Genomic DNA, 24,732 nt, shown 5'->3' on the forward strand with positions numbered 1-24,732 from the left:
ATTGCACAGAGCATGTTTTTTATTAAAAAGAAAAAAGTAAGCCTATACAACCATAGTAATGCCACTTTAAAGCAGAGCTCTGCCCAAAAGGCCTCCTCCCCTGCTCTTCTTTCAATAATGGCAGTTATGGGGGGGGGGAGCGGGTCCCGGTTTTGACAGGTACCAGCTCCTACTTCCACTCTAGGCAATCGGAAGAGGAAGTTTTCTTCTCCCCTCCCTCCCGCAGTCTTTTGGGACACACCACAGGTACCAGGAGGCTACAGGACCATTCACAAAGTGCGGCTCGCGCATGCGCAGTGGGCACCCGGCCGTGAAGCTGCAAGATGTTACAGCCACTTGCCCACAGTTAAGATGTCGGCACCAAAGACAGAAGATGAGAGGTAAAAATGACTGGGGTGAGCATCAAACTCTTGCTATGGGGCCCCATGAATCCTAGTTATGCCCACTTACTGACACGGCGCAAAAATGACCACAAGGGGGCTAATGCAATCACGCACAATAACATGATTCTAAATAATTAATGGGGGAGATTTAGACCCCTTTCACACTGGGGTGTTTTTCAGGCGCCTCTCATGCCTCCCCAGTGTGAAAACTCGAGTTCTTCCACACTGGAGCGGTGCGCTTGCAGGACAGAGAAAAAAGTCCTGCAAGCCGCATCTTTGGGGCAGTGTGGGAGCAGTGAATACACCGAACCCAAAACGCCCCGCCCTTTGAAATGAATGGGCAGTGCTGCCAAAGTGCCTGCAAAGCACTTCGGCAGTGCCGAAACATGGGCGCTTTTAACCCTTTCTTCGTACGCTAGCGGGGGTTAAAAGCACCCCGCTAGCGACCGAAAAGCGTCGCTATAACAGCTAATGCCGGCACCGCCCCAGTGTGAAAGGGATCTTACTAAAACTGGTGCAGCTGTGCAATTACATACCCCCCAACATTTTGAGATGGAGGAGAATTAAAGCGGAGTTCCACCCTAAAGTGGAACTTCCACTCATCGGATTCCTCCCCCCCTCCAGGGCCACAATTGGCACCTTTCAGGGGGGAGGGGGGTGCAGATACCTATCTAATACAGGTATCTGCACCCACTTCCGGGCTTAGACAGCCGCAGAATATCCGCAGATGCCCCCCCCCCCGTTGTGTGCTGGGAAACACACAGTTCCCAGCGCACAACAGGGACCAGTGCAGAGACGCAGTGCGACTCGCGCATGCGCAGTAGGGAACAAGGCAGTGAAGCCGCAGCGCTTCACTTCCCGATTCCCTGACCGAGGATGGCGGCGGGGGCAGCCGAGAGCCGAGCGATTGATCGGCTTCGGCTGCCGACATCGCTGGACCCTGGGACAGGTAAGTGTCCATTTATTAAAAGTCAGCAGCTGCAGTATTTGTAGCTGCTGGCTTTTAATATTTTTTTAAGGTGCAGCTCCTCTTTAAGAGAAAAAGGTTAATTAAATCCACAAGTGCTTTTTTTTTACCACTACTATTCCTTTATATTGGCTTTTAAAATGTACAAATGCAGAAATTTAGAATTTGGGTGAAAGGTTTAGCACTGGGAAACACTTTCTGAAAGATAAAAAGTGCATTTTATATACAACTATATGGATCAGACCAAAATGAGGAGGAAAGAGGGACAGGGGGGACAGTGCTCCAAATCAGGGACAATCAGGAGCTATGCAATTAGCAAACCAACCAGCTGCTAACTTCAGCTTCTTCAAAGAAACTTTAACTTTAAAACCTGGAAGCTGATTGGTTACTATGCACAGCTACACCAGATTTTATGTGCATCAGTTTTAGTAAATCCCCTTCAATGTCTATACTAAAAGAGATTAGTTATAGAGTATCTGATGTAAAGTGTAGAGAGGCTGGATAGGTGATGGAGCTCAGGATGAAGCTTGTACTTTCTTTAGAGGGGGCGGGGCCTCCCTGTGTGGGCGGGGCAGATAAGTTCAGGGAGTAGATGAGTCTGCCTGGTAGACTCGCACATAGAGATACAGGAGAGATAGCCGAACAGAGAGACACTCCGTGTGTGTTGTATGGTCGTCTCCACCACTGGGAGCGGCACCGAGGAGCTGACTATCACTGGGCACAGGAGCTGACCATCGTCTAGTACTGGGGAACTATACATTACTATATTGTCATTGCTGGTGTGTTCTGTACATGAGAGCCCCTGGACTGGGATGTAATCTGTCTACAATGGACAATCTGAGGATTAAGATGATGCTGCTGGGAATTCTGCACTGCTGTCTGATCGGATCTCTGATGGCATCAGGTGAGAGATCAATAAATGAAACTGTTATTAATGAATATTTTGTTAAATATGGCAATGTGAATGTGTAAAAAAATAAAATAAAAAGTGTATCTTGCTCTAGGATGGTTTGTGTAAAAGTATATTTTATAGAAATATATTGTTTACATTATATTATTATACACGATTTATATAGCGCCAAAAGTTTTCTCAGAGCTTACAATCTATAGACACATACACACACTGCTGTGTATATTAGTTGCTTTATATTACTAGACTTATTTTCAGAGACTATTGTATTATTGTATTGTCAGGGCTGTTCATTTCAATGCTATTTCACCTAGATTTTTATTTAAGAATCTAGTTTTTTTAGTAGTAAAAAACAGTATAACATTCCCTAAGTAGCAGGAGAAATAGTTCCAAAATGTTAGGAGAATCTTTCCAAAATTTTAGAATAAATTGTAGGGAGACTGTTCTGTAAGGACACTCCTCTGCTGAGCTGTGTACCTACATATGATCACTGCTCCATCTCAGTGGATGACATCCTCCAAGCATATTTACCAAATACGATTAAAAAATATTTAGAAATCACAACAAAATTACTTTTTATTTTTTTTAAACAGTGTGGATGAATTACAACATCCCCATAGCGGAAATTTTATTGTATAATTGTTCAATGTTCAAAATCCTAACACAATTCACCTGGACAGATCTTAAAGAGCTGTATTTAGATATAAGGGACCGTTAGGAAAGCAAATATACGATTCTTCCCCAACCCACCATGATGAACGGTTTATTACCTGATCATATTATATATTATTTGCACCATATGGAACCTTTTATTATAAACTTAGCATGTATTTTTTTTATAAGATCCTAATATGTTATAATATGTTATAATCCAATGACATATGGAGTGTGGATAACAAGTGTAGATCCTTTTTACTCGTTATTCTTCATTCTCTTTTATAAACTTCTCTCCGCTTACCATTTACTTTTCTGTAATTTATGCTATTCCATTCGTAATATATATGTAAGCTATATGTATATGTAAACTATAGATAGATAGATAGATAGATAGATAGATAGATAGATAGATAGATAGATAGATAGATAGATAGATAGAAATATATGTCTGTGTGTTACCAACTTCCCAACTAAAAAAACTAAATAAATATATAGATATATATATATATATAGATATATAGTCCTCAAAATGTTTCTACACTTTTATATTTTTGTTGGAAATGGTGAGGGTGGGAGGAGTTCTGATGATGGCATTAAAAAGTTGGTACGATGCTGGGAAAAAAGCAAAGCAAAGGAAGGTGTCTATGTAGAAAAGTGATGTAATTTGTTTTTGAAATTCTTAATAAAGAGTTTAAAAAAGTTCAGAAAATTTTTGAAGAGCCCTTGTATATATAGATATATAATATATATCTATATAGATCGATCTATATCGATCTATATAGATATATATATATCTATATATTTTTTTTTACACCTTTATTAGTAATACTGCCTGCATTAAGTATTAGTAATCTTCTGGTTGCGTTATACAACATTACGGGAAAGGAGATGAGAAAGTACGGAGTACACGTCACTTTCTGTAAAGTACATAGGAAGGGTGTTGGGACGCCACAGTGGGAGAAGGACAATGGTCACATGCTACCTCAGTGTGACAATATAAGGCCAGGTCCATTTTGTCTGCCTGGTATTTAGAGGTCCAGTTGTTTTATTATATCAAAAGTATTTTAGCGTTGGTCCAAACCAAGTAAGCTCATCAGATGAGGACTCATTAATTCCAATGTCACACATCCGTTATAAGGGACATTGGAACTAGCCTGGCAGAATAACAGGAACTCCACCCAAGTCTAAGAATTGATTTGCTTTGCATTTCTCCCAGGACCATCTGCAGCACCTTCCTGTTATGATAAGCTGAGTGGTGAAGGTGCACAGCGAAGAAGTTATCATGTGGATGTTTCACACACTTTTCTCTTACACCCTGTTGTTTTTTTATTCTTTGCAGATTTTCCAACTTTAAGTACTAAGGAGAGTAAGCTGGTAATACCTTCAAACAGTACACTAAACATCACATGCAGGTATTTCATAGATATACTCCAAATACAATGTTTACACTGGTTTGGTACTTCAGATATGGGTTGGGTGCCATGTGTTGGTCTAAATGCATTTTCCATGACTCAGTCTCCAGTTTTGTTACTAATGATGTTTTTTTTAAGCTAACCACTGCAATAGAAGGTCCTTCCTGTGTCCTAGAGAAACAAGAGTCAGCTTGACTCTGATACTGCAAAATGAAAGATAAAAAATTGGTATGACTCTACTTTTTTTATTCATAAGGTGATCTTTCCTTCACACCTGAAAATGCAGGAACCCCTCACAGGTCATAGTGTAACAATATAATTAAGCAACTTTCTTGAGAAATCTGATACATACATCCCTTAGGGTAAAAATGCTCCTCGGATATACAAAGACACACCCTCATTTACAGCTGAACTCCATTAAAAAAATGTTTCTCCCATTCAGGGGGGCTGAACCCACACTGCATGGTACAGCCCCCCTGTCTAACTGCTCATTTTGTCTAGGTATGCATCAATAGGCTATACTTACCCAATCCTTCGATCTTCCGTAAAACCGTTTTTCCCCACGTCCAGCGGTGGACTCTTCCAGGAAAAGTCCTGTTGTCCTCACTTCTAGAGCCGGTCTATGGGCGGGATGATGTCAGGAACAGTTCATTCATAAGACCGCTAGCGTGCGGGGGGGGGGCAGAAGCGTCAGGGACCAGTCTTGCGCTGAGGATCCGTGGATTAGGTAAGTACATCTCCGCTCTGCAGTTCCCTAGATGAGAACGAGCAGTTAACCCATACAGTGCAGGCACATGCCCACTGCATGGGAAAATTAAAATTTGGGGTTTTGAGTTCTTCTTTAATGATGGTTATGGATGCACTTGGGCCTTAAACTGACCCTGCAGACTTAAGGCCCTTACACACAATAAGATAATCGGAGGAAAACAATGCATTTAGTGAGTGATTTTTCGATAATCTGATCATTAGTAAACAGCTTTGGAGAGCCAATCATGACGGTTCATGCTAAAATTTCCGAAAGGAACAAACACGAAAAATTTTCTCGAATGATAACAGAATGAATGATTTTCGTGTAATTCGTATAGTTTTTGTACAAAAAAATAGTGTGACCAAGATCATGCATGCTCGGAAACAAAGAATACATTACAATACAGTACAATATATTACATCACTTCCGAAGTTGTATTCTGTCTTATGAGAATTTTTGTAACTTTAGTAACCCATTTGTTTTTGATTTGAGACTAGGTATTAGGGCAGGCATAGATAACTCGAATTTCAGCCATTCAGTCTGCAAGAGAGGGAAGAAGAAATCAATTGATTTCCCAATCCATGCTAACAGTGTGGATGGAGGAATCTCTATTGTATTCAGGCAGCTGCAGCATCCGTGGCTGATGGCACTGCCGAAGAGCGACTTTATTTCATAGGATGCAGTCACAGTTCAGCCAGCCACATCATGTAATGCTTTTCTGGTTATCCGAAAACATTAGTTGTTTGGCTGTCCCAAGACAGCCTTAGCATCTATTGAAGCTAGTGACCAAGTGGACAACTAGCATTTTCAGAAGTCAGCAATGGCTACCTACATATTTCTGTCATAGTAGGCTGCCTTTAATCTCTTACTCATTTGCCTGGTAAATAGTAGGTATATGCTGGTACAGCTAGATACACTTTTTCTTACATGATATGTTTTGTTTTGGGTATGAAAACTAATCACTATAGTCTGGGATCTTCTTGACTTACCATCAGTTAATACAACCCTCAAAATGTCACATTAGGCAAGTGGAAATAATTTGAGGGTTGAGTGTGGAGCTGCATCGGAGTAGGGGGTGGGTGGAGCCAGCAGGCAGAGTTGAAAGGGAGCTGAATCTCCTCCCACCCTCTGCCCCCTGTCATTCTCCTAGCAGGGCCTGGCATACAGCAAGTGTCGGCAAAGAACTAGATGAGGTGGGGGCGGGGCGGGGAGTGGGGTTGGGTGGGAGCTGCCAAAGTTTACTTTTCCTATTAACAGGCTGGTGATTGGTTGCTCAGACTGCCTAGCAACCAATCACCAGCTTGGTAATAGTAAAAGTTAACTTTGGCAGCTCCCGCTCCCCTGCCCAGTACTTTGCTCCGCTACAAGTCTCTTTGCATCCTAAATCAGAGCTATTCATTGGATTTAGTTTTTTTAATGCTATATTTAATATAGCATTAAAATATTTACTTACCAAGGCAGTAATGATGTGTACAGTGCCTATAGTAGCCAATCATATTTTATGCTTATTTTATTTATCACAGTCAGATCAATGGAATATGCTTTTTGTTAATATTGTTAAATATGTTGTTAATATTTATTTTTGTAACTTAATTCTGCATAAAACATTTAACAGTGTAATTTCATGAGATCATTTACTAGGATGTGTGTAGGGGTGGGATTATGGGCAGGGCAGGGTAGGAGTTGGGTGGGGCAACTGGTGGCAAGTAACTCATAAGGACTGGCTAGTAGCTCAGGACTTGAAATTTTGAGCCCTGAGTTAAAACCAATGCTAAATACTTCTAGTACCTTCTAAAAAATATATTCATAGACAGAAGGTATGATATCTTGTATCATAGCTAAAAGCTACAAAGTCTGGACATTTTCAATGTTTTACTTGCCTACAAATATCGGTTGCACAATGGCAACATAATGCAGTTTACCTACCACATACATTATATGGCTCACTCAAAGGATTGCGTTTGGGTGTTTCCAGTGAAGGTACTGTTAATGTTACTGTGAAAAAGTATACTAAGAGCCGGCAACTCGAATATCCTTATTCAAAACTTTATTGGCTACATAGTGGTGATATTAAAAGAGCAGCTTACACATTTCGGCGAATAGCCCTAATCATAGGATAATACATACTGAACAAACTTACCATTTATACAACCCCTACCCATTAACAAACAGGTGTAGACACATTGGAAAGAAAACATACAAAAATAGTTCCAAAAATAATTCAAACTGTGTATAATATATGTGATATAAATAATATAACAGAAGCAGGCCCTGGGATAATATTACTGACAAAAGGCAGAATTATATCTAAAGAAAAGAAAAAATACTTTAGATACCGTTCTGCCTTGTGCCGCCCCCAGTGATATTATCCCAGGATCCTTTGGACCTTCTTTTGTTATATTATTTATATCACATATATTGTACGCTATTTGAATTCTTTTTGGAACAATTTTTGTGTGTTTTCTTTCCAACGTGTACACTTTTTGCAAGCATTTTCTCTGTAATGTGATTCATTTGACATGCTATACCATCTTGCTTGTTGCTGTGCAGACTCGTACCCCTTGTTTTTTCAATTTGATCTAATAGTTTTATGATCTACGCTTGTTTGTTAATGTATGGGGGTTGTAAAAATGGTAAGCTTTTTCAGTATGTATTATGCTATGATTAAGGGTATTTGGTGAAACGTGTAAGCTGCTCTTATAATATCACCGCTATGCAGCCAATAAAGTTTTGAACACGGATGTTCGAGTTGCTGGGTCTTCGTATACTTTTTCACAGTTTGTTTCAAGTGCTTGGAGAACACTCAGATCCAGAGCATCCGTTATTCTGAATTAGCGCTGCACGATTCTGGCTAAAATGAGAATCACGATTTTTTTGCTTAGAATAAAGATCACGATTCTCGCCGCGTAACATCATCTTTCAAATTAATTCATTGAAGGATATTTTTCCCCAAAAATATATGTTTGAAAGGCCGCTGCGCAAATACAGTGTGACATAAAATATTGCAACGATCGCTATTTTATTCTCTAGGGTCTCTGCTAAAAGAATATATATAATGTTTGGAGATTCTAAGTACTTTTCTAAAATACTGATTTTAACTTGTAAACAGCAAGTGTCAGAAAAATGTTTAGTCTTTAAGTGGTTAAACTGACCTAATTTACAGACGAAAGTTCATCCCTTTGATCTAAAAGAACCAAATGATACAATGTTTATAGTTATATCTCAGCGCTGAGCAATGTTGATAAACATTTGCCTGCATAGAATCGTGGAAATACTGGATTAAGATCTTGAGGGGGTTAAATCGAGATCGCAATTTTTTTACGATTAATCGTGCAGCTCTATTCTGAATTCCTGCCTGGAAATCTGTATTCCCTGAAGTGATTGCTGCATGTGTTTCTTTTTACTGTTAATGTTACTGTAACAGTAAGACATTTTGGACGATTGTGTACTTCCAAGCCTGTGGCAACAGTATAGGGAGATACTTTCCCTGTAGGGCATGCCAACTCTGAGGGGTGTAGATTCCTTCAGTTCTTTATATCTAGGGAAGAATTGTCAGCAGCCACCTCTGGTTTGCATAACTAATTCTCAGAGGTTACTTCTGGGGTGCTAACATGGGAGCTTTCCTCCTGCCTCTCTTTTCCTTTGTGGAAGAATGAAGCTGTTGAGGATCAGGAGTCCGCATCATCTCAGGAGTAGACTTAGGGTCTGTGGCTAGTCTTTCTAACAGAAAGGGTAACAGTGGGCTTCCTGGTGGACATGGCTTGTGTGAACAAACTGAGACTGCAGCTTCTGGAGTCAAATCACTGGATTTGGGTCCTGGCAGCTAAGAATCCCAAACTTTCTCAGGAAGTGGTGCATGCAATTGGGCTCACCCAGGAAAGGTTTTTTTCTCAACTTAAGCAATTTGCTCAGCAGCACCTCATGGAGTTCTACAAAATAATGTTCTCTACCTGATGACCTGGCCACTTTCTGCTTGAGACCCCAATAGGTCCTGGTAAGGTGCCACAGATGAGAGGTTAGAGGACCTTTTTAATACTGTGGTGGGAGCAGCTCTGTAAGAGGTAGTTTCTCTAATGGGGAATTTTGCCAGGTCTTCTGTTTGGGCAAAGCATATGCATCATTCAGAGGATTTGACCCAAGGGGATCCTGCTATTAGGCAGTTTCTGGAGGATTTTCTGAACCCTTGAGTTTGTGGATGCCTTGGCTGACTCTTCACAGAGCAGCTTTCCAGGATGGTCATGGTCTGTCCATATGAGGATCCTATGATTCAAATGACAAGAGATGTGAGGACTACTGTTCAATCATGACTGTGCCCTTTCCACAAAGCCAGGTCCATAAACACCTGGTTTGATATCCATTAAGATATGGTTGGTGTTTGATGAGTTTGGTGTGGTGGAACATGAGAGCCCTGATCTCAACCCTAATGAACACCTATGGAATTATTTGAATGCTGATTATGAGCCAAGTCTTCTCATCCAGTATTGGTACCTGAATTCGCAAATGCTCAAAATCTTGTAGAAAGAGTGGAGACGGTTATAATTGCAGAGGGGCCAACTCCATATTAAATGCCAATTGTTTTGGATTGGGATATTCAATAAGCTCATATAGGTGTGATGGTCAGGTGTCTACATGTGTTTGGCCATAAAGTGTATATATATATGCATGGTGAAATAGGAAAAACATACCTTCCATATTACTTTTTAACATAACAAATTGCATCATTAATACAAGCTGTATTCTGCATATAAAGGACACTAGGCAGAAATTAACAGGATGGCATATGTCCTTTATTTCCTAGTGGGGAGCAGCGAGTAGAGTGGTCGTGGCCTATAAACCTCAGCACTGATGATAGCCGTATATCCCGAATCCAGTGTAATGAGGTTGTCAATTGCCAAATCCTTGTGGTGAGAGAGATCACAGCAAATGACACTGGAATATTCATCTGCTTCTACAAAGGAACTAATGCTAACTCAACTGTTCATGTATCTGTCATAGGTAAGTGGATTTGTGTTGTACTTTTAGATTGTGTGTACACTGTGTAACACTCTCCATCTTACTGATCTACTATATCACCTGACAAGAAGCCATATTATTCCTTATCCAGAACTACCAATCTGATTTAAACTTCCAGGGCAGATCTCAGTTTTGTTTTGTTGAACCCATAACAGTTATTTACTGTTCATGTTTTGTTAGAACCTTTTTTAAATTTGGATACTATTAAGAACAGTTAGAACATCTGCCAGGTTGTCATTGCTATTTATGTGCCCACTGGGTAGGTTCACCTTCTCTTTTTATACGGATGAGTGACCATTGTCACAGGGAAGGAAAGTGATGGGAAATCTAAAATGTTAAAGTTGTCACCAGACCCAGAGGTGCGGGGTTTTCTTCCAACGAGTTGGACACCAACAGGGGTCCTGTTTCCTTCTCTGTTCAAAGTGAAAAAAGAAGAAAAGTTTTCACTTAACACTTTAGGCCCTGTTTACATATAGGGGATTTCAAATCACGGCAAAACCTTAATAGTTGTGTGACAAACCATGCAAGAATCACGGCAAAGCATGAGTGTAAGATCATGCCTGGCTCAGAGCCAAAATTTGGTTCCTGAGTTTCTTTGGCATGACAAACATGCATCAAGGGAATGGGCTGCTCTATATGCAAAATGTGATTCAGTGCATGAATCGTGCTTTTTAAATCGCTAGCAGGATCCCGTCCAGCTAAGTGATGTGTGAACACGACTAATTCTGACACTTTGATACATGAGGTGCAATGAAAGTCAACTTAATGAATCTACTAAGCTGAACTGACAACCCAACCTACTCTAGGAATCACAACTGTGGGCTGGAACTACGAAAAGTAATCTTCCTATTTTAGTGTTTACAGCAGTGCACAGTTTCTGTAGACAGAATATGAAGAAGGGGACATACCCCGAAAGCTTGTCCTGAAAAATTGTATGTTAGTGCAAATAAAAAAAAATAAAAAAAGTATCACGGACAGTACTCAATTTTCTCTGTAGACAGAATATGAAAATGCCATTTGTAGCCAGAGTTGAATCTAGTAGTCAGACATACAATATGATTATTTACATTCACTCTAATTATAACTGTAAATTTGTAGACTTTTGTCTGATGCAGGATTAGTCTATCAGTTCAGAATACTCCAATAAAATCTACTCACTAACTAGGAACTAGTAATATCACACAAATTAAAATGTTTAGTAAATACCACAAAAAAGTAACATTTTTAAAAACAATGTAATGTCATCTTTAGACCAGGAATCTCCATTTGTGCCAAATGACAACCCTACTGTTGTGACCGTCCATGGCACTGCTTCCAGCAATGAATCTGTCATCATACCATGCCTGGCCTCAAGACCTGATCTTAACATGACTCTGTGTACGGTAAGCGACACACTAACAGGTTTTATGTTGACTATGGAATTATGGATTTCTAAATACTAATATGTCCTGGTGTTTATTAAAGCAGGACTTCAGTCCTTTTTTATCTTTCTATCTAATAAATCTTCTGCCCTTGTTGTTTTAACTTTGGATAGTAAAACAATTTTTTTCTGCCAGTAAATAACTTATACACTTCCTGCTTCTTGTTTGGTCATTAACCTAGACTTATGACATCATGCGCAGCTCTCTCTCTCTCACTCTTGTGAGAGTTTGCCAGGAAGGGAGGGGGGATGAGTCATAAGAGGGCCAATTAGAGCTGCAGAGCTGGAAGTGTGCCTATGTGTGTCTGTGTAAATCCAGGAAGTGAACAGGCAGCAGCTTCAGCTGCCCACAGTTAAAATGGTTGCAGCCAGACTCAGTGGAGGGAGATTTCTGCAGCATATTTAGCAAGTACAGAATCACAGTATATATAAAATAATATGCAAAGTGGTTGGAGGGAAGCTTCAGAATGGTAAAGATGTTTTTATTACAAATTATGTGAGCAGACTGCAATTCCTCTTTAACCACTTCCCGCCCAAGGTACGTCCAGAAACGTCCTTGAATTTGCGGGGTATATCTGAATGATGCCTGCAGCTACAGACATCATTCAGAAATCATCTTTTAGTGCCGGCGATTCCCTACACCATAAGAACGATCATAGCGGCTGTTCCGCCGCTTGACCGTTCTTACGGGCGACTAGTGGGGATGACCCCCCTCCCGCCACCCTCTGGTGCTTCTACCGGCTTGGTGAGTTGGAGACAGGATCCGCCGGCCCCAGGAGGTGATCATAGAGATTTCCGGTGGACCAAATGGTCACCGGAGTCTCTATGATCGTTCGGAGGCCGGGCGCAATGTTATGACGTCACACCCGGCCTTTGCATTCAAACGAATGGCGTCACCTTGGCTGTGAAGCCGAGATCGTTAATTTTATTTTTATTAAATAAAAAGAAAAAATTAACAATAAAAAAAATAAAAAATTTTAAAGCGCCCCTGTCCCCGTGTGCTCGCACGCAGAAGCGAACGCATACGTAAGTCCCGCCCACATATGAAAACAGTGTTCAAACCACACATGTGAGGTATCGCCGGGAATGTTAGAGCGAGAGCATTAATTCTAGACCTAGACCTCCTCTGTAACTCAAAACATGTAACCAGTAAAAACATTTAAAGTGTCGCCTATGGGGATTTTTACGTACTGAAGTTTGGCGCTATTCCACAAGCGTGTGCAATTTTGAAGTGTGACATGTTAGGTATTTATTTACTCGGCGTAACTTCATCTTTCACATTATGCAAAAAAATTGGGCTAACTTTAATGTTTTGTTTTTTTTAAAGCATGAAACTGTTTTTTTCCAAAAAAAAGTGTTTGAAAAATTGCTGCGCAAATACCGGGTGAGATAAAAAGTTGCAATGACCGCCATTCTATTCTCTAGGGTCTTTGCTAAAAAAAACATATATAATGTTTGGGTGTTCTATGTAATTTTCTAGCAAAAAAATGATGAATTTTACATGTAGGAGAGAAATGTCAGAATTGGCTTGGATGGGAAGTGGTTAAGTAGCTTAAAGAACTATCATTAAAAAATTGTTCATAGTATGTAATGTTCCAGGGGCCCGAGCACATATAGCACTTGGTGCTGTTCATGTGCATCCCTTGGATTCTAAGCAGCGTGTTCAAACAGGTTTCCCTCTCCCCGTCCAACAACGCCACTAGAAAGGACATGGATTTGTGATTGACAGCTGTGGTTTCTGGAAGCAGGGGCCGCTCTGGAGGCCAGCGATTCACAATGATCACACAGCCTGCAGTGCTGTTTGTCTTTGAGCAGTTGCTTTCTTCCTTACACTTTATGAATGAGCATATACTGCTTACATTTTATGAATGAGCGATCAGCACTGTTGGGCTGTGTCATACAGTGCACCGTTCCTTTCACTTTCTGCTCTGAGGGCCAGTTCACACCAGAACTCCATGCACGTTTCCTGCACCTCATTTAAAATGCACTGCATTTGCGATCTGCAGCGGGTCTCAGTGTTACATAATGGCACCTCAAACACAGGTTGCAAACACAGTGCGTTTGCCTGCACCAGTTCCCATGGTACAGTAGTAGCATTCAATCCGGTTGCTGTGCGTTTTGTAACATAGTACATACATTACTTTTGGTGTGGTCTGGTGCAATTTCAGCCCATTCATTTGAAATCACACTGGACCCAGAATATTTGTAAATTGCACAGGAATCCACAGAACGTTCCTGTGCGATTCATGGTGTCACCTGGCCCTCACAGCAGACATTGAGGGCAGCGGAAGCCACAGCCTCCTGCTGATGTTAGTCAAAGTCCTGTCAGGAGGGAGCAGTGGTCGTGGCTTTCCAGAGCTTTGTGTGTGTGTCTATGGCCGCACGGGTGACCACATAGCGCATGTCTTGCTAAGGAGGCACCCAGGGCAGGGAGATGCAGACAGCGCAGGCAGGAGATTTTCAGAAGCAAAAGTAAGAGACCCCTCTGAGCAATACCATTGCAAAGAGCAGGTAAGTATAACCCATTTTTTATTTTAATTAAAAAAAAAATAACCTTATATCACTTTAACTTGAACGTATATGATGTTTGGGGCATTAAAATCCTGTAAAAATATTGCCCCTCTAATCCATGTGCCCGGCCCCAAATCTACATGCAGGGCGCCAAATGCATGGATTTCATTGGGGTTTCTTTTTTTTTTTTTTTTTTGATTGGAGACTGAGGCTCTAATTGGCTTTAAAAAAGGGTGGGCTCACCCACTTGTGTGACAATAGTGAGTTAATATTCGCTATTGTCTTCCTGCTTCTCCTCCCGGCCAATCAGGAAGCGGGTCTTAAGACCCGATTGGCAGAGAGGAGAAGCGGCCATATTGGCCGGGAGTAGGGGGGAAGGCACCTAAGAGGAGACGCAGGGGGTAGCCTACATACCTCTGTTGTATGCAAAGCTTGATTCAGTAGCTTTACTTGCTGGGTCTAAATCAGAAAAATTAGTTATCAATTTTCAGAATTTTCAAAAATAATTTATTTTTTAATTTTAGGTTTTATTTTGAGACCCTCTTCCATGCCAAGCTGCTAAGCTACTTCATCATATCTGTGGGCATGTACTTAGACATGCTTCAAATTTTCCAAATCTTCTTTCAGACCATTGTGTATATCATAAAATATGTTCCCACTTTATCTCTGAACTAGGTGTGACCAGTTAGGAAAGAATAAATTCCATGAGATCATGTAAATAATGAACAATGTTTATTTCTTAGAAATTGGCAGACAACACGTTTGTTCCCAATGGACGCAATATTCAGTGGCATTATCAGAAGGGGTTTACTATCCCCAGTGGATTGGTGAGGTTTGCAGATATGGTCTTCTGTCAGACGACTGTCAATGGAGAAACATACAGATCTGACGGATTTCTTATTTTAGTTCGAGGTAAGAACAATTCAGCAGCTCTTCAGTAACAACTATACACAAGCTATCATTTGTTCTCCAGTATTATTAATTAATAATTTTTTTTTTGTCAGAGTATATGATCTATAGACTGTCAATGAATCCATATCCTCAGATCAAACTGGCTGTGGGGGACAGGTTGGAAATAACCTGCAAAGCTCACATTGCATTAAATGTCAGAGTCCAATTCAGCTGGGACTCTACTTCAATGATGGTAATTATAGTTGGTATTTATTTATTTATTTATTTATTTATGGTACTTATATAGCGCCATCAATTTACGCAGCGCTTTACATATACATTGTACATTCACATCGGTCCCTACCCTCAAGGAGCTTACAATCTAAGGTCCCTAACTCACATTCATACATACTAGGGACAATTTAGACAGAATCCAATTAGCCTACCAGCATGTCTTTGGAGTGTGGGAGGAAACTGGAGTACCTGGAGGAATCCCACGCAGACACAGGGAGAACATGCAAACTCCAGGCAGGTAGTGTCTGGGATTCGAACCAGCGACCCTTCTTACTGCTAGGCCAAAGTGCTATCCACCACATCACTTTGCCACCCTGTGTATAGTTTGTTTTTTTCATGCCTTAAAATAGAACTAAATGCAAAACGTATTTGTTAATTTTGGATAGAGTGAGGGAGGATTATAACCCCTGGCATTTTTTTCCCTTTCCTTCCTGTAGCGTGACAATAAATTCCTCCATAATGGGAGGATCCCTTTTTTGTTACCAGAACTAGTGTCCTCTATTAGAAGATTTCCCCTATATTCCTGTTCTGGGGACAACCCAAAATTTGAGATTTTTTTTTTCATTTTTGGTGGTCATAATAAACAGCACAGAAGTGGGTGTGAATTGCCCTTACAAGGATACAGCAATAAAAGCCAGTTCCAGTCCCTCTCCACTCTATCCAAAACTAAGGAAAAATGTTTTGCCTGTAGTTACACTTTTTTGTAAAGACTAAAAATGTTGGCGTGAACATGCACCATCAGAATAGTCATCTTCTAGATGTTCTCATTTCCCATCATTGTCTGTGTGTGTATGTGACTAGTTCCACAAGTTCCACAAGGATTGGACATATGCATGGATTTACACTTGAGCGTGAGCATTTTCATGTGATTTTGGGGTGTGTTTTTTTTTGTTTTGTTTGTTTGTTTAGCTAATGTAATTTAGATAGATGTTACCTGTTTTCTTATGCTTACCATAGATGATTTTTTGTTTTTGCTACAGCCGGCGGGCTAAAGGAAAAAAAATGAATGGTAATTAAATGCACACAATAGTGTTGGATAAAGGAATCCTCCCCACTGAGACATTGAGGTTGATCTACTAAAGGCAAATCCACTGTGCACCACAAGTGCACTGCAAGTGCACTTGGAAATACAGTCGCTGTAGATTTGAGGGGAAGATCTGAAATGAGGGGAAGCTCTGCTAAATTCTATCATCCAATCATGTGCAAGCAAAAATTCAGTTTTTTATTTTTCTTGCATGGTCCCCTCAGATCTACAGCAATTGCACTTCCAAGTGCACATGTAGTGCACAGTGGATTTACCGTTAGTAAATAAACCCCATTGTATTCTGAAAGTGGAGACTCTCCGCTATCAGAATACACTGATCAGCAGTTGCAGCCCATTGGCTCATTGAGAAAAATTTTCCAACAAGCCTGCTCAACAGAAATCAATCGTTAGAGCAACCACACATGGAGCAAAGTTCAGCCAGTCCCTGGTGAACTGGCCGAATTTTGACCCATCTGTGTCCAGCTTTAGGTTCAAATACATTGTAATTATTATTCAGAGTTTTACTAATACAATAGTCCAAGGGACATGCCCCAGCATTGGAGTCTTTGCCATCATTAGCAGCTAACTTTTGTATTTGACACCTTGTAAGACAAAGGAGCTTAGCTGGAAAAAAGAGGGCTGATCTTAAATTTCAGATAGTTACCCAATGACAGAATGTATTTTCTCTTTGTAATAGAATAAAATTACGGTTGTATTCCTCTGTGTTAGAACACGACTGAAGTGAAGGGTATGATGTTTGTGATTTTAGGTTAATGGAGTTGCACAAGGGAAACTCAATTCTGCACCGAGCGAAATAGAACAGTTAAGTACACTAACCATAGAAGAGGTGACTTTGAGAGACAGAGGAAATTACAGCTGCACAGCAGATACTGGAAAAATGAATAAGACTAACAGCACCACAGTCATTGTGTATGGTGAGTACTTTATAATGTCACTTTTCCTCAGAGCCACAGTCCTGGCTATTGCCTGGGTTGGATTTATATAAGGCCAGACGTGCCTCTGGGGCATGGGTTGGGGCCTGTTTCTTTGGGAAGCACTAGCTGGCTCATACAGACTCGTTTATTGTGGTTGCTCTCCCCAGCTGCTGCACTGTTCAGGGTCATCTGATTGACGTCTGTAGTTGTGGTAAAATTGGTAGATTGTATAGATTTTGAATTGTGTGGATGTATATTTATTTGTTTTTGACATGAGGATATGTAGTGCACAATAATTTTTAATGACATCCCAACACACTTACAGGTACATACCATTAGACATGGAGGAGCTTTTTGGTGTTCTGTAGGAGTCATTTTTATTTTAGTCTCTTCCAAAAATAATATGCTGTCTTAATACACTGCATTTGTAGAAAATTGTACATTTAATTGTAATTATAATCGACATTATATATTATTTATATTTATTTATTGTGCCTGCATGTTTTCATTTAGCTTAAGGGTCCATAAGCATTACTGCTCACATTGCAGCATGCATTCACACGCATTGCAACAACACATAGGAGGATATTTACTAAAATTGGAAAGTGCAAAATCTGGTGCAGCTCTGCATCGAAGCCAATCAGCTTCCAGTTTTTTTTTGTTAAAGCTTCATTGAACAAACTGGAGTTAAGCCGGCCATAGATGATAGCTGATACCACAGTTGCAGGAAAGAAAATTACTTGAATCCCCCATCAACACAGTCAGCGTGGATGGGGGAATCCCCCTGGCTCTGCTGACAATAATCGCATCCTAAAATCCAACATGCTGGTTGTACCCAAGTCAATCGATTAATAACAATCAGCCTGGCCATGCATGGTTCATCTCATCCAGTCCCTGCTGAACTGGCCCAAAGTAGAACTGTCTATGGCTGGCTTTAGAAGCCGATTGGCTACCATGCACAGCTGCACCAGATTTTGAGTGCTGCAGTTTTAGTAAATCTCCCCCATAGTGTATGTGCAATAGACTGCATGCTCGTTTCTTTCTGCTTTTTGTGCTCAAAACAATTGAATCTAACCAGCATCATGTTGCAGTGCATAAAGGAACAATCACATGCATTGACTTGCGTTGCATTGAAAACATAGATGCATTCTTTGGTCCATGGATGTGCACTGAAAGCCACTGTTTGCATGTCAACATGGCAAAACATGCATGTCAGCATTTACAAAATGGGGCCCTTAGACTATTACAGACATATTCATACTACAGCCATGCAGGCTTTTGGAAGGCCTATGTCACACTTACCAAAGGTTCTTCACTTTGTACACATTAATGGCATTCAAATGTATGCTGAATGCTATATATACCTGCATAAATCACTACCAGAAAGTTTTGGGCCTTCTATGCAACTTGGCCCCAAGGCAGTCGTATGGTGTGGTATGGCTATAGTTATGCCATTAACTGAAACACAGAGGATCTCTACTTTCCCAGCCTAGCTGGGGTTTACACGTACATTATGGTATTGCTGGATTTTCCATAGGAATTCAAAAAGGAAGTGCTCCGGTGAGAGAAACCAGGAAACTTAGCCCACAGCAGACCCATGGCTGTCACATTAGAGTTAGATGTAGGCAGAGACCTACTATCCAGGGTTACAAACAACAATAAAGAGCCAGCAGGAGATTGCAACCTACATTGTTCCAGCCAAAACATAAAACATTGAATAGTTGAACGTGATTTCCACACCCACATGTAATTTGCCTAGTAATAAAAGAAAAACACTTTAGAAAAACTATATAAATTTGTTTCTCAGCTCAGGTTTTCAGTTTAAAACATGTTTTACATTTTGTTAATTGTTTTATGATTTGATCAAGTGACTTCAGTAGTACCTTCACACTATAGTGTAAAGTGCAGAATGGTTGAGTTGCTAAACAAATGTATTTTCAGAAAAACCCTTTATATTAATTGATGACAACATGGAGAAGGTGTTCATAGTGAAATCTGGAGTTCGTGTCAAGATACCAGTAAAATTTACAGCATTTCCTGATCCTGAGGCCAAATGGTAAGAGCTTTTTCCTGAAATCCTTCCGAAAGGCACTCATATGTTTCATTCAAAAAGTAATATAGCCGTGTCTTTCTTACAGGTACAAAAATGGAAAAATCTATCACAATCACAAAACGCCATACCTCCTGTCTATCAATGAATGCAGTGAAAGGGACTCTGGCAATTATACAGTTATTCTTACTAACCCACGGACAAAGGATAATGAGAAGTACAGTTTCCAGCTGATTGTGCACAGTGAGTTAATTCTTCCCATAGAAAAGAAGTAGATAAATGTTTTATTAGTAAATAAATGAAAAAAAGGTAAAAAGAGAGAATAAAACCCACTTTATCTTTCTTCCTAGTCCCTCCGCAAATATGTGAAAAGGCAGTATCTACTTCTGTGGAATCAATCAAGTTTGGCAAACGTTCTACCCTAACTTGTACTGCATCTGGGATTCCAGCACCAGTTAACATCCAGTGGACATGGCAGCTGCTGGACGAATGCATCTCATCATCTCAGTAAGTGAACTGCTCAGGTCCTATAAATATGAAGCTATCCTTTAAAGTGGTTGCATTCTATGCATAAGTTTAGAAAAACCTTCAGTATGCAGTGTCCCCCACAACCCCTCTAATACTTACCCGAGTCCGATCCCTATCCAGCTCCCGCTGCTGTCAATCACAGCCAATGAGCATGCAGGAATGTCCCCATAGCAAGTGGCTTGTTATAGGGGCACTCAGGGGGAGCCCAGAGCACCAGCAGGGGACCTAAGAAGAGGAGGATTGGGGCTGCTCTGTGCAAAACCATTGCACAGAACAGGTAAGTATATCATGTTTGTTATTTTAAAGGAGAAAAATTAGCCTTTAGTAACCCTTTAAAATCCAACTTCAGCCAAACCTTTTTTTAATTTCAGTGTGTAAGAGTCAGGACTTTTGTCAAGATTATGTTGTTTATGTCACATGAGAGACTTACCAACAGGGCTGGACTGGGACAAAAATTTGGCCCTGGACTTCATCCAGACTGGCCCACTTTGACAGGTCTCTCCCATGACGGCTTGCCACCCAAGCCCCCCCCCCCCACTAGCCATTAGCCGTTCTACATTATTTCTCTTATAGGCAGTACCAGTGGGGAAGCTAGACATTATTTCACCTGGGGCAAAGAATCAGTTTGGCGCCCCCCCCCCCAATGGGACAAGATTAGGCAGGAAATTGAGGCCGCCCTCCTTCCAGATCGTATGATGAGCTTCTCAGTGTTGACTCCTGAGCATCATGTCTGTATTCAGGCGCGCTGCATAACTAGCCAGGGAGAGGAGGTGAGCACTGGGGGGGGGGGGGACAGAGGACCGGAGGGAGGCAGCGGTCCACTGTCACTGAAATCGGCCCACTGAGCCATCGGCCCACCGGGAAACTCCCTGTAGTCCCAATGGCCAGTACATGCCTGCTTACCAATAAAAAGTTGTCCCTAGGCAGCGCTTGCATTAACGTGCATAAAATAATCAAAAATATAGCATCATGAATTATCACAACCATCAAACTATCAATGCAAATATGGAAAAAATATAGGAAAAAAATATATAGATAAAAATAGAAAAGTCCTTAAAGTGAACTAGTGCAAATGTCTTTATAGAATATGAAACCGGAAGCGACACACAGGAACAACCGGACAACAGGAACTAGTGCAAATATCTTTAAAGAATATGAGACCTGATGTGACACACAAGAACAACCTGTTTTAAGGGGTTGATCCTGTGTGTCACTTCCGGTCCGCAGGTGGAATGCATGCCAGACCGTATGTGTCTATTGACTTACACAGTGCTACTCTGCTCACAGGATTTGGTTGACAGCAGCCAATGGCTCCTGCTGTTGCCTCTGTGAGGGGGGAGAGAGGAGAGAGCTGCAGATGGGCACAGTGCTGGCTCAATATAGGACTCAGGTAAGTCTACAGGGAGGTGTAGGAACAATACAAACACTGGGACATGTTTTCCTTTATGCAGGGAATGCCTTAAGGTAAAAAATGTCTACCCATTAGAACCACTTTAAGCTAGCTATTCCCAAGCTAAAGGGAAGGTCATGAAGTGTTTAATATTGTTAATGATGGCAGAGGCATCTTTTAATGCTCTTAAGATTGACTCAACTAAGTGGCATTACAGAGTTGGCACACTCCCAAATGAGAGATCACTACTGTAATGGATCTCTTTCTGATCAACTCAGCCATAGATACTCCTTTCTGAATGAACATTTTATCATGTCTACTTTGGTACAGTAGTTTGTAGTCATTATTAGGCTCACAGTTCTTAATGTTATCTGGGTGAAAGGCCATCCCAGAGGAAACGTGCTGATTGATGCACAGATGACAGACAAGGATCTTGTGCTAAGCCTACATAGCTTCCCTTATCAGACCCCTGCACAGGCTCAGGCTTCCTGCTTTGGAGACCAGAGCATTCCGCTTTCCTGCTGTTGTTGACCAGATGACTTCCTTAAGCATCTTCCTTTGGAACCATAGCACTTCCTACCATCCCACAGAAAAGTCTTTTAGAAGGCATATGTGGCTCTTCTATTTAGCTTCACGTGGAGAACTACGAACTTATGAATGAACCTGTTTTTTCTATCTTCTATGAGAGCCCGCCTCTGCTTCCTCCCATCCAAATATTGGATCTAATTTTGGAAAGGATGCTGGCTGTTCAACTTTTCACCCGGATAATACTATTTTTTTAGCATGTATTGATCTTCACATGCTCCATTGATCTAGAGTGCCACATAATGCTTGAGTGTCTTTTTTCATAGATCTTTGTTATGTATGCTGATTAATGCTCGTGTTATTAAAAGGTCTGCATTTCCTTATATTCAGAGTGCACAGTGAACAGAGGAACACTTACAGCTGCCCAAGTTGGAGGAATATTCTGGACAAACATGGAGGCAATACAGTTGAGATGCATGAAACTCCCACAGGTGTCATAGAAGGAAAAATAAAGGTAAATTTAATTTTAAATGATATAATAATTTTATTTTTGGTATGCTATAAAAGGGCAACAAGGGAGAAAAAGGGTTATTTTAAATTTATAGGTAAATTTTTATCACTCATAAAAGCATTAACATGTTAAATCACTTTCAAAAGTATTTTCAATCTTCTTAAATCTGCAACATTCATTAAAATTATACTTGGCGATCCCCCCATGAAGGTCCTTGTTGTAGGATCACATTGACAATGTTCTTTCACTGTCTCCTAAATGTTTCCTGTGTTGTCACACTGCCACACACTCTCCCAGCGGAGAATGACATTGCAAAAGAATGATCCAATGGATGGTCAACTGTTATCACCATCAAGGAACCCACCCCACGCAATGATGTGCAGTAGTTGCTACTGTGCATGCAATCAATTTCATGCTCATTAAAAATTAGGGAAAACATAATATAGTACATAGGATAATGCGTCCCCTTGTTTCATCTTTGTTTCAAAGGTATAGATGACTAAGATAATATTTGTAATGCTGTGTCCTAGGCAGCAATGGGGACAACGTTCACTGAATAATCAATTTACAGTATGTGTCTAAAGAAACAAAGCTCATGTGAGATTCTGAATAATCAAATTTTTCTATGCCTGCTAAAGTGGAAGTTCAGCCTAAAACTAAAATCTCTAAATCTACTTGCAGCCACAATCTAAGACTAACCTATCTAACCCTGTAAATCAAAAATCGTTACACATACCTTTTCTGAAGCCTCTCCGGTCCGGTCTCCAGTGGCGGAAGCTGTGTGCAGGAGAAAGCCAACAAGGGCTGGGAAGTGACATCACCCATAGAGTTACTATGGGGCTTCCGTTGACGGCTGCCTCTTCTGCACCCGCCTACACAGAGAAGCCTGACAGCTCATTGTGGGACTGAACTGGACTGAAGCGGCTTCAGAAAAGGTATGTATAACGATTTTTGCTTTACAGGGCTAGATAGGTTAGTCTTAGATTGTGGCTGCAAGTAGATTTAGAGATTTTAGTTTTAGGCTGAACTTATACTTTAAGCTCCAGGAAGATATAAAGGCACACATTATTGCAGCTAGGTAGTCATTAATAAATCATTAATAAATCATTAATACATTTTTTATTGTGTAAGTAACTGAAATAAATATAATATCAGGTTCTTGTCCCCTCCCTATACAGAAACAGTCACACGCTTATGCCCCGTACACACGGTCGGATTTTCCGATGGAAAATGTCCGATCGGAGCGCGTTGTCGGAAATTCCGACCGTGTGTGGGCTCCATCGGACATTTTCCATCGGATTTTCCGACACACAAAGTTGGAGAGCAGGAGATAAAATTTTCCGACAACAAAATCCGTTGTCGTAAATTCCGATCGTGTGTACACAAATCCGACGGACAAAGTGCCACGCATGCTCAGAATAAATAAAGAGATGAAAGCTATTGGCCACTGCCCCGTTTATAGTCCCGACGTACATGTTTTACGTCACCGCGTTTAAAACGATCGGATTTTCCGACAACTTTGTGTGACCGTGTGTATGCAAGACAAGTTTGAGCCAACATCCGTCGGAAAAATCCTAGGATTTTGTTGTCGGAATGTCCGAACAAAGTCCGACCGTGTGTACGGGGCATTACAGTGGGAGGTGTTGGGGCAGGACTGGGAGCCAGTCAGGGGTGCTGCATACAAATATTCCTACAAGAAACATGATGATAGGAGGAGAGAGTAGAGGGATGACCTCATCTGTCTCCTGTTGCTCTTTCCCTGTCATTCAGCAGGCTAGGGACAAGAGAGTACACTATCCTTGCTAGAGTCTACAACTATCACAAGGAAAGTCAGGTTGGGGAATACAGAAATGCAAATCATTTAGCTGTATATACATACACACATATATATATATATATATATATATATATAAATAATATGTGTATTTATCTGCTTGTCTGGAGCTTTAAAGTAACTTGAGAACATAATTCTTTATAAAATATTTGCATCACTAATACCCAGCTTTTTGTATTCTTTCTTTAGACTGTGAGTAAGCTGTTTATAGTCCCGACGTACATGTTTTACATCACCGCGTTTAAAACGATCGGATTTTCCGACAACTTTGTGTGACCGTGTGTATGCAAGACAAGTTTGAGCCAACATCCGTCGGAAAAATCCTAGGATTTTGTTGTCGGAATGTCCGAACAAAGTCCGACCGTGTGTACGGGGCATTACAGTGGGAGGTGTTGGGGCAGGACTGGGAGCCAGTCAGGGGTGCTGCATACAAATATTCCTACAAGAAACATGATGATAGGAGGAGAGAGTAGAGGGATGACCTCATCTGTCTCCTGTTGCTCTTTCCCTGTCATTCAGCAGGCTAGGGACAAGAGAGTACACTATCCTTGCTAGAGTCTACAACTATCACAAGGAAAGTCAGGTTGGGGAATACAGAAATGCAAATCATTTAGCTGTATATACATACACACATATATATATATATATATATATATATATATATATATATATATATATATATACACATATATAAATAATATGTGTATTTATCTGCTTGTCTGGAGCTTT

General features: G+C 40.7%; 1 protein-coding gene across 1 annotated transcript in view; it reads left to right on the forward strand.

Moving 5' to 3' along the window:
* Window positions 1–1,959: 1,959 nt before the first annotated feature.
* The window catches only part of KDR (kinase insert domain receptor), a 44,363-nt gene continuing 21,590 nt past the window's right edge, over window positions 1,960–24,732 (forward strand). The window contains exons 1-11 of the mRNA XM_073608435.1: window positions 1,960–2,254; window positions 4,257–4,329; window positions 9,876–10,072; window positions 11,342–11,472; window positions 14,765–14,933; window positions 15,026–15,165; window positions 17,000–17,165; window positions 19,107–19,221; window positions 19,304–19,458; window positions 19,566–19,722; window positions 22,049–22,172. Coding sequence (XP_073464536.1) covers window positions 2,143–2,254; window positions 4,257–4,329; window positions 9,876–10,072; window positions 11,342–11,472; window positions 14,765–14,933; window positions 15,026–15,165; window positions 17,000–17,165; window positions 19,107–19,221; window positions 19,304–19,458; window positions 19,566–19,722; window positions 22,049–22,172 — 1,539 coding nt within the window. The 5' untranslated portion in view covers window positions 1,960–2,142. The remainder of the gene's footprint in view (window positions 2,255–4,256; window positions 4,330–9,875; window positions 10,073–11,341; window positions 11,473–14,764; window positions 14,934–15,025; window positions 15,166–16,999; window positions 17,166–19,106; window positions 19,222–19,303; window positions 19,459–19,565; window positions 19,723–22,048; window positions 22,173–24,732) is intronic.

Source organism: Aquarana catesbeiana, linkage group LG01, assembly GCF_042186555.1.
Source record: "Aquarana catesbeiana isolate 2022-GZ linkage group LG01, ASM4218655v1, whole genome shotgun sequence".
NCBI classification, from domain to species: Eukaryota; Metazoa; Chordata; class Amphibia; order Anura; family Ranidae; genus Aquarana; species Aquarana catesbeiana.